This window comes from Haliaeetus leucocephalus, unplaced genomic scaffold (assembly GCF_000737465.1).
Source record: "Haliaeetus leucocephalus isolate CR32 unplaced genomic scaffold, Haliaeetus_leucocephalus-4.0 Scaffold13, whole genome shotgun sequence".
In the NCBI taxonomy this organism is placed as follows: Eukaryota; Metazoa; Chordata; class Aves; order Accipitriformes; family Accipitridae; genus Haliaeetus; species Haliaeetus leucocephalus.
The window spans coordinates 1,506,035-1,516,011 of record NW_010972449.1 but is presented as its reverse complement, the minus strand read 5'-3'; the positions used below and the strand labels follow the sequence as shown (position 1 = coordinate 1,516,011).

General features: G+C 45.4%; 1 protein-coding gene across 1 annotated transcript in view; it reads left to right on the top strand.

Moving 5' to 3' along the window:
• Positions 1-327: 327 nt before the first annotated feature.
• The window catches only part of TPCN1 (two pore segment channel 1), a 46,958-nt gene continuing 37,308 nt past the window's right edge, over positions 328-9,977 (top strand). Inside the window, exon 1 of the mRNA XM_010574292.1 lies at positions 328-1,174. Within this exon, the coding sequence (XP_010572594.1) occupies positions 1,063-1,174 (112 nt within the window). The 5' untranslated portion in view covers positions 328-1,062. The remainder of the gene's footprint in view (positions 1,175-9,977) is intronic.

The window sequence follows — 9,977 nt, the reverse complement described above, 5'->3', positions numbered from 1 at the left end:
CGTGAGGGGCTTGGTGGTGTGCGTGTGGGGGGGGTAGGCTCACCGGTGGGCCGCCCGAGGGCTCCGCAGGGTCTGTGGGGGGGGGTCGGCAGGGCCGGTTTGCGCGGGCCGGGGTCGGCGGGAGCCCGGGGAATGGGCCGGGCCGAGGCCTCCACAGCGCGGGTGACAGCCCCGTCTCGGTGTCCCTCTCTCGTAGGACCGCGGGAGGAGTCCGGTCCCGGCCGTTCTGCCTGTTTCCCAAGCCCCCGAGCGTCCGCCGCGAAGGCTGACGTCCCGGCCGTCGGTGCCGGCCCTGCGGGAGCGGGGCGGCTCGGCCCCGGTCGGCCTGTTGCTGGTTGGGGGGATGCGGCCTCCGCCGTGACTTCTTTCTGCCCTCGCCACGGCCTGCAAGGAAGGAGACGGGGCGAGTAACGGCTGCGTGGCGGCACCGGTTGTGGAGCGTCCCTGTAAGGTTGTCCAGGCCCTGCGTGATTTTTCTTTTCCTCCACTTTTTAAAGAAAGCCGTGACTTTGTGACAGTGACATCGCCCAGTAAAAAAAAAAGCCTGCGGGAACTTCATGTGTGCGGACTCAAACTGGCCTCTTTTTCTCCCTCTTTCCCCTCCCCACCTGAAATCGAGGCGTTCTGGCATGACAGGGGAAAGAGCCCTGTGTGACGGTGACACTTAGCATCATGCTGGCCCCGGATGCGTCACGCCCGCCTGCTTCTTGTGCTGAGTGGTCAGGAGTTTGTCAAGAAGCACTTTCTTTTGCTTCCGTGCTGTACTGCGAGCCGTGCACTGACTGGAGTAGGCAGCCCAGACCTGACTTTCTGAATTTAGCTTGTGCGTAAATACTGCCATTGAGTCTAGCATCCTGCGCTGCTTTTCAAAAGCAAATAACTAGATCCTTTTTTGAACTGTGGTCTCTAGAGATGGGTACGCATACCTTTATATTCTTATGTCTAGAAGACACCCCTGATGGAGGACTTTCTGGGGACAGTTTTTGACGTAAGCGTTTTACAAGTGGAACTGAAAAAGGCGTTATTTAAAGTTCTTGGAGTAGGAGCCTCTGAAGGGACAGGATGGCTGTGAGCATGGATGATGATGTTCCCCTCATCCTCACCCTGGACGACAGTGGAAGCAGCGCCTCAGCCCCTCTTGATGACCTGGATCGGGAGGAGCTGCCTAACGAAAGTAAGATCGCTTTGTTGTTTCCGGCCCGCTGTGATGGCCTCGCTTATTTTTTCTCTTTGCGGTGGCTGCTCTTTCTTGCGCTTGCCAGGACCTGAAACTCTCAGAGCTCTCGTTCAGTGTCCCGGCAGCTGCCTGAGAAAATCAGATCAGGAAGTTGCTTATTGTGTTGCTTGTTTACTCACAGTACCCGTGTTACACCGAGAGGGAGGAGGACACTGGATGGACAGGTCCTACCGATGCCATTTCTAACACACATTTTTTGTGGTTTCCGTGTAATAACCTGTGACCTCGTTGTCCTTAAGCTCAACTCTCCTTTCCTGCACATTGGCCCTGAGCATCTCCTTTTCTTGGCACTGGCCCACCGTGCCGTACCAGTGGCCTGAGCTGTTAGGCGCAGCAGCTGCAATTATGTCATGTAGTATTTTCCTAGCACCATAAAGCATCTGTCCTTTGCAACTGTTGTTTTGCCTATTTCTAGTTTACGTTCCGATTTTTGCGATAAGGAAAGTGATAAGTGTTGATAAATCCCTTTAACATCTTTATTGTATTCTTATCAAAGAACCAGGAGTACTTTTAGAAAATATATTCGTGCTCCTGTTAGCCCCAGGTATTTAGTGGGATAGAGCCAGCCTATGAGCGTTGAGAGGGGGAAAACAAAAGCCATCATCCCTTAGAAGCATTGCTTTCTCCTCAGTATATCTTTGGTAGAGCCCTGCACTAGGTGAGATGGGAACAGCAGATGTGTTTGAGCATGTTCAGTGAGCTTCTGTTTTATGTTATACCTCACTGAATGTATTTGAGCAGTTTTATTCAACACATCCCTTTGACTTCCAATTGACATTGCAGGTGCATGCACAGGTCTTGTGATCCTATTAAAGCCCTTGCTGCCACAAGCTTAACATTTGTAACAAATAAACCGTTTCCTGGCCTGGCGTCCCTTTTTTCTACATTATACCTCTATTCCATACTGCCTCTGTGACTCTGTGATTTGATTTCTCTCTTGCAATCTTATGGGTTCCCTTAATTTTCTCCTTTTGTGACTTCCTGAGCCAGTAGGATTTCTGACAATCAAGATTCCTCCTCCCTCCTCCTCCTTTCCCACCCCTGCAATACACATCCCTGGCTAAATTGCCCAGTTGACTTTCTCTAAGCTCCGCTGCATCGTTGCTCCATTGCATCTGCTCTATTGCATCTGTTTGTCTTTTAAAGTTTAGCTCGCTATTCTTAAGTTCAGTAGAAGAGAGAATGCTTCCTCTGTCCACTGGTGTATTTATAGGCTTTCTTGTGACTGATTTTAATCACTCTTCTCTCATCTATTTCTTCCACCCGCCTCCCATCCCTTTAAAGAAGAAGTTCTGTGAGGTTTATCATTTGGTTAAAGCCAACATGACTGTGCTAAAGCACAAGCATGAGAATGAATGTATTAATAAATAAAAATATTCCACTATCTGCTTCCCTTGAAATACAGGGAGATTGTTTAGGGGCCAATTTTGTGCTTCTTAAAAGATTGCTGTGTGGTTTTTGAGAATTCATTTCCTGGGATTCTTCAAATGAAGTGTCTCTTGGTATTAAAGAACTGTTATTTTGCTATATGTTTTAATCACTGTTAAAGTTGAATTTGCTGAAAAAAACATAAAGCTTATTCTGTGCAAGTGATGCTGAATGATACGGAGCCTTCTGAAGTCAGTGGGTACTGTGAGAGTGGGATAAAAGATTAGAAAAGGAAGGCTGGCATAAACAACTTGAAAGGCACATCTATCTCTGAGAAGCGGGAAGCTTAAATTAGTGAGCGAGCAAGCCTAACGCCATCACTTGCAAAAGTAAGCTTGTTTAAAAACAGAACGTGTAGTCCAGCTTTCCTCTTTGCCTGCAAAGAAAATCTGTGAAATGTAGAAAAGTTGTGTCTCGTGGAGGCTGTGAGGAATTCAAATGTTTCCCCTCTGCTCTGCCCCCACTTCTCTGCTGAGGACTGAAATGACATTAACAGAACTGTATAATTCCACATTTTTATTCAGAGGCTTGTCTTTTTCAGGGAGAAAGTCCTGTCCCAACCAGTCCTTTTCAGGAGAGGGAGAGCCTGCTAGGGTGATGATGAGGGCATGGGGACAGGGAAGGTCAGGAGGTTGTTGCCTTCTGGTTTTGTCTTCCTTATGCCAGAATTTGGAGGAGTAGCTCACTTGTTACTGTGCCTGGCCATCGACTCCTAGGGATCTGGTGGCAGGTTAAACACAAAGCTTTTATTTAAGTGTGTCCCCAGATACCGGCAGGGACTGTTTGCAGTGAGGGACCCGTCATCCTCTTGCCAGGTGACAACAAGGGAAAGACAAAGTGGCTGTAACCGCCCTTATGTTAAATCATGCGTCTGAGGTTGATAATAATTAAGTTGCACTCTTGTTTTGTGTCAGTGTGTCAATGAACCTCTCTAAATTTTAATCCATATTCCAGCTTGTCACAACCATCTTGCTAAGTGCTGGGTATCTGTGTGATTTCAGTACATCAACTCTCATGTTTTTTAAGGAACTTCTTGCGCTTTTTAAAAAAAACAAACTTGATCCCTGAGGTAGCTTTGTTACAGTCGGGTCCTTGGATAGATGAATTTGTAGTTTTGGACTCCTGGTGTTGATTGTCTGGCAATGCAGACAAGTTACTGGGTTGAAATAAGTAGTAACAGGGTTTTCTGAAAGCAAGCCTGTTGCAGATGTAAAAAGAAAGGACTAAATGCAAGAGTGTATTCCTTTCTGAACCTTGCAGGAGAGTCTTATTCTGGGGAAGTGAATGTCTTGGGGTTAGAATAAAAGAAAGCTAAATGAGAAAACTGTGTGGAAAATTACATTCTTAAAGAAAATGTCCAGCTGCAAAAATTAATCTCCCTAATCATACAGCTCTTAAGCACTTAATGGGAGAAAATACCTGCATGGGAAAGAATATTAAAACTCTGCTTTCTTTGGCTTGGGCTGGGATCAATGTCTTTCAGGGATCTCCCATTTGCAACCACAGCGAAAGGTCAGAATCCTGCAAAGCTGATGGGAATTCAGACCACATCCAGAAAAATGTGGTCCCTGTGGTGCCAGTGGTTTTCTGACTACAACATGTAGGACTGTGGTGCTGGGTAATTTTTCTTTCAAGCTCCAACAGCTGAAGGAGACAGAGAGAAGCACTTTCGTCACTTGAATCCACGCTAATTAATATGATGCTGCCCTTCCCTGGTACATCTTATCTGAGAATCTCTGAGTGCTGTACACACTCTAATTAAGCTTCCCAGCAGCTGTCTGAGGTGAATGACTAATACTAACTGAATTTCTGTAGAAGGTAAAAACAGGGATGCAATCCTTGCACGACCTTTCCCAAAATCATGGTGAGAAGCAGCTGGGGTTGAGTGATTTCCCGTCCCTCACCTGAACTCCGGGGAAGCATTGGAACGGGGTTCTCAAAATATCTCAAAGTGTGAGGTATGTTTTCCATATACAAAAGCAGTGTGGATAGCCTTGAAACTCTAGGACGGTGTCTCTCCTTGAGCTGATGGGAACTATAAGCAATAAATGAGTGCACATTGATTTATCCTGTATTAGATCAGACACGAGAATCTCCTTTGCCTCCTGCATGGAAATTGCTGTAGCCTCAAGTGGAGTTTCAGTGTGTTCAGAGCAGAAAGTACAGCTCAAAGTGTTGTACAGGGAATAATATGATACTGTATGTCTGTTTCTCCCACACAATGGATTATGGCAAGTGGAAGAAGTCATCTTTAAACTCTGGGTTTTTACAAGAAAGCAACTGCATCTGCTATTGAGGTAAAAATGAATTATTGCGTATGTGTGGGGAGGTGCGGGGAGCAACCGCAACAGCAAAGTGCAATGTTTTCTAGAAGAATTGTTGGAAAATGGGAAGTTAAAACTTTGATGTTGAGGTTTCAGCTGAGCCTTTGCAATCTGTTTCTGCTGCCTGAAGAGTAAATTGTCAGGAAAACTAGAGCCGGCCTGGCCTTTTGGGTAGTAGGAGAATTGTTGACGCGTGTGCCCCCATGACTGTGCACTGCCGTGAAGGAGCAGGTGGCCCAAAGCATGTAAAGAAAATAACATTTTACTGTTGGTGAAGTTGGAGGGGCTGCCCAAGGTGTGCTTGGTGCGGAACGTGACTGTAGATAAGGAGAGCAGTGACTGCCTCTGGGACTGTTGGTTGTGCCTGTAAAACAGTGTGTGGTGTGCGCTGTGCTTCCTGGAGCTGCTGGAAGGAGGGCCTCTTCCCTTGCCTTGCTTCTGCACATCAGCCCAGTTCCTTGATGAAATGTAGGAAGATGCTTTCAGCAAAGCTGTTCTTTTTGTAATTGGCTGATGGAAACTCAAGTGATGTTTCTGAACACAGAGTCTAATTACAGCATTAGTGGATGTTGTATGTAACAAACATGTCTTTTAAAAAAAAAATAAATCATTTACTAATCCCCGGGTAGACATATGCTTTTGGAGGTGGCCCAGGATTGGTGGCACTTAGTGTTGTTCTTTTGAGATGTGTGAGCCACCTGGATTTCGATGTGTTCGGCAACCAATGCAACCTGAAGTGATATAATTCTCTTCGTGTTGGATCTGGTTCCAGAACTTGTTTCTATCAGCAGTGAGAGAAAGTAAGTCTGTCTGCACAGTCCACAGCTTCAGCTCATCTGGTCAACAAGTCCCTGCTCTTCAAACGCTGTTTCCTGTAGTGCTGTCCATGGATGAAAGAGATGGGCTGAGGGAACAAACAGAGAATAAATACCTGACCTTTGGGGAAATGCTGCAACCACACAAACTCGGTAGCTGTGCTTTTTGAGGTACCACTTTAATTGCAGTGAAAGCATTCTGGCTTTGCTACCTTTGAAGAAAAACAGGCATTTTAAATGTTAGCCATCTAGTAGATTTAATAAATCCTCCAGGATCTGTAGTTTTTGATCCCTGTGTGAAAGCAAGGATTTCAGAGATGGTTATTTGGACTTGGGCACTAGTTATAAAATGCTGTCGCTAATTGGTGTGAAGAAATAGGGACGAGGGAACAAGCAGACACTTGCGATGGACCTGGCAGATCCCGACATCTCTGACAGCCAGGCTCTTAAACAGCCTTTTGGATTATCTGGTGGCTTTCTTGGATGCTACGCAGGATATTTTCTTGCGTCATGGCTCCTAGTTCTACCGATTTGCCTTTAATTAGTTCCAGTATCAGCGCTTCTGCTGCCGCGTTTGGAGGTGAAGCATGGCTAGAGCACAGGACTGGGACCACCTTTTCAGAGGCAATCTAGTTCTGCTGTTGAAGCCGCTCCTCCGTGTACCTGGGGTAAGTCAGTTAACATCACTGTGATTAACACGTCTCATCTGTAAAGCACAGATTACACCTTACGTGGAAGTGGACAGGTAGGCTTCATTACTTTGTTATGAAGAGCTGCTGTTTTGCATTGCTGTGCATGATTTGTTTTTCTTAGTATATACCTGCTTAAAATTTATAGAGGAATTTTTTCTGAAGCACAAGTGGTAGTTCAGTGCTGGATTGTTGTTTATGCCTCTGAAAGTCTCATTTCTCCAACCTAACAGCCTTGCATTTTGCAACTTCTGCCAGTGCTTCTCTAATCCTTTCCTGGCCTAGATGACTTATAATGAATGTTTTAAGCAAGCAAAGCGAAGCAAAACTGCCTCCGAGATGAGTGAGGGGTAAAAATCTTGGAAAGGGAAATGAACACCCAAAACATAAGGAGATTATTGTTTTCTCCTTCAGTACAATTCGTTTCCCTGGGTGATGAGCTCTGTAAACTCAGAGGAAGGAGGCAAATGCTGCTTTTTAGGAGATGTTGGGTATCTTTTGATACAGTGTTAGAAATAGTGGAAAATGTTTTGTGCTCTTAAGTTCCAAATGCATTATCCTCTGGAATCTCATTTATCCTGAGAATTCAGGTTTTAAGGGAGGACTGACCGCCTCAGCTGTGCTTAAATACTTGCCATAATGAGAGGGTAGAGCTGGTACCTTTGATTCAAGAGAAACAGCACTGCGTTGTCCAGGACTCACAAAAGCATTTGTATCAAGACATTCTCAACGTGACTCTGTAAATGTGGTACCTATAGAAGAAAAACCGTGAGCAGAGTAAAGTACCAGGAGGTATTGCGGGCTGCAGTTATCTTGTGGGTTTTTTTTTTTTTCAAGCCTGCCTTGTTTTCTTAGCCCTGCAGGAGATCAGTTTGCACAATGCACACATTGTGTGTTTCACAGTAGGATGCTTTGTCAAACAGAATCTCCGCACTGTTGACTCTTTCGCGCAGTAAAAAAAAAATCCTAGTGATTCTGTCTTGAATGCCCCATGCTGTTCAAATCTGAGTGAGTAAAAGCGTATACAAGGTAAAGAAGACTTGGGTTAGTGTTCCATTATCCTGGAGTCAAATAGTTCTTTCTCCTTTGTCATCTCCCGGAGCACTAGGGATGGATATCATCTTTCATGCATGCTCACTGTAAATTAGGGAAGATGCTGCAGAGGGGTTTGAGGAGTCTGGAAGCTTCTTCTCACTCCTTTCCTGAAAACGGGAGTAATGACCTTGATGCTTTGAGGGAGCTAGGCTGTTCCCTTCATGTATCTCTTCTCTAGTACACAGCTTGCATCTTTTTGGTGTGAGAGCAGAAGAACAGGCTAGGCTAAGTGTCTTCTCCCCAGGCTGATTGCTTTAGTTGGAAGATGCGGGGGTAAGGGCACATGCTATGGCATCAGAGGGCTCTGCTTTTCGAACAGGTGGTCCTGGAGCTATAAAAGATGTTAAGGAGTTTGAAAGTGTTCAAGCTGCAATTTTAAATCGACAACTTTCCAGCTCTAACCGGTCACTCCTCAGCCACCGCAGCTGACTTGGGAACATTTGGCTCAGGAAGCGGAACAACAGTTGGAAACAAATAGCGATTAGTTTTTTCATGGCTTCCCAGGGAACGCATCAGTTTGTTCGTTTTTCCCCTCATTTTTGTGATTCCTGTGGATTTTTAAGGCACTGTAGATGCAGGATGTTCAGTTTAGCCAAGCTTGCTTACTGGCAGATTAAAATGAGCAAAGGCTGAGCACGCTGAGTTCACTCATCATAACCAATATGATGCTTCTCAGAACTTCCTTTGCCCTTGGTATCTTCACCGAGGAATCCTGCTTGCTGCCGTCAGCCCCCCTGCGTTGAAATCCCATTTTACCCATTTGAATGCTGTAAGAAGTGCTGTATAAACTAAACAGGAGCATCTGTGAAGTGGTTAGAGTTGTTGTTGATTGCCTTTTCCTTATTGCCTTCGGGGGATTTAAGCTTGAATTTGCTGGAAGTAGAATTTATGAGCCAGAACGCTCCATTTCTGATCCTTAAGCTGGGAAAAGTGCAGTGAATTTGATAGGTCTTTCTCTTGCCTCCAATGTCTCTGGCTTTTGATCTGGACCTTGCAGGGCTCTCCCCGTGTCTTTAGCATAATTGCGTTTTGCATGTTGAGAAGATACCTGATTTTTACATGACTGCTTTCTTTATGGAGAGCTGTAGGAGCAGCTTCAGGATTTCATCCATCTGCTCCTAGTGAGCAGTTCAGCAGGAAGCTTGTGCACCTGTAGTGGAGAGAGGGAGGCAGAAGAGGTGTGTTTGTGTTGATCCACCGCAGCACTGTGTGGTTGATGAAAGATCCTGAGGATGACAAGAGGAGACTGCTGTGATTTGAATCGTAGTGTGGGGGTTTGAAGCTTGTATCCAGTGCTGCTTTTGTAATCATGATCTGGTGGTGTTTGTTTGGAACAAAAGGCTTTTCTTTTCCTTCTTACGTGGGGGAATAAAATTTAGGATGTATCTCTGTGCACAGCCGTGTTAAACCCCCTGATTCTATGGGGCTCGACACCTTAGCTACTCCTTTACGTTTCTTACGTGACTGCCTAGCACATGCGTATATGTGTTTGTTGTCATCTGGGAATTTCTGATCATCTGTATTTTATTCTAACTATAACTGTTTTTCTGAGAACACTTTCACTATCCTCAACGGATTTGGGAAAGTTTATTGTACAAAAGTAATGTAGCCTGCTAAAGGATTTCACTAGAATGCACAAATATGTTCCTGCTCTTTGTTAACTAAATGAAGAAATGCCTGTAGAATTAAGACTAAAAGTGATCAATCCTGCAAGTGGGAGCACTGAAAACTCTCCAGGGTCAAATTGTACTGGTGAGTTGGCTATGCCATTTACAGGATAATCAGACGTGGGAGGAGGAAGGAAGGGATGCCATCCTCTACAGCTAGTGCTTTTGCGGCCGCTGCCTGTAGGCGTGGGGTTCCGAAGGGAGAGTGTAAGGGCCGAAATTTTGACTAGTACAATATTTCCATGGTCTGTCCCCTTTATTCTGTGGCACGTGGTCAACCTGGTTGGAGGAGATCCGTGCCTGGTGAGAGGCACAAGAGCTGTAGTGTAATCCATTTTGTAAACGCAGTGTTCTTACAACACAAAACAGCAATGCCCAGCTGCTTATTTAGTTAGGTAGTGGTGGGTCACTACAGAAATAGAAAAATGCTGTTGTTTGTTGCCCATTTGCTTGTTTTTCACAGTGCAGAGGAGAACACTGTTTCTCCAGGGCCCTGAGCAAACCAGAAGTACTGGAAATGTGATTGAAGAGAGGAACGCTTGCTGAGACTGGTTTGCTCTGTGGCTCTGCCTTGCTACCTGCAAGTAGTATTAAATGTTCTGCTTTTTCTGAACTGCTGGCAGGTGCAAACAAGTGACCGCTTTGGTCCTGCCTGTATTAAGTAAATGCTCGCAAGCAACTTACCAACGAGAATTTTGGCATCGGGGTCAGAGGCGAAGTGA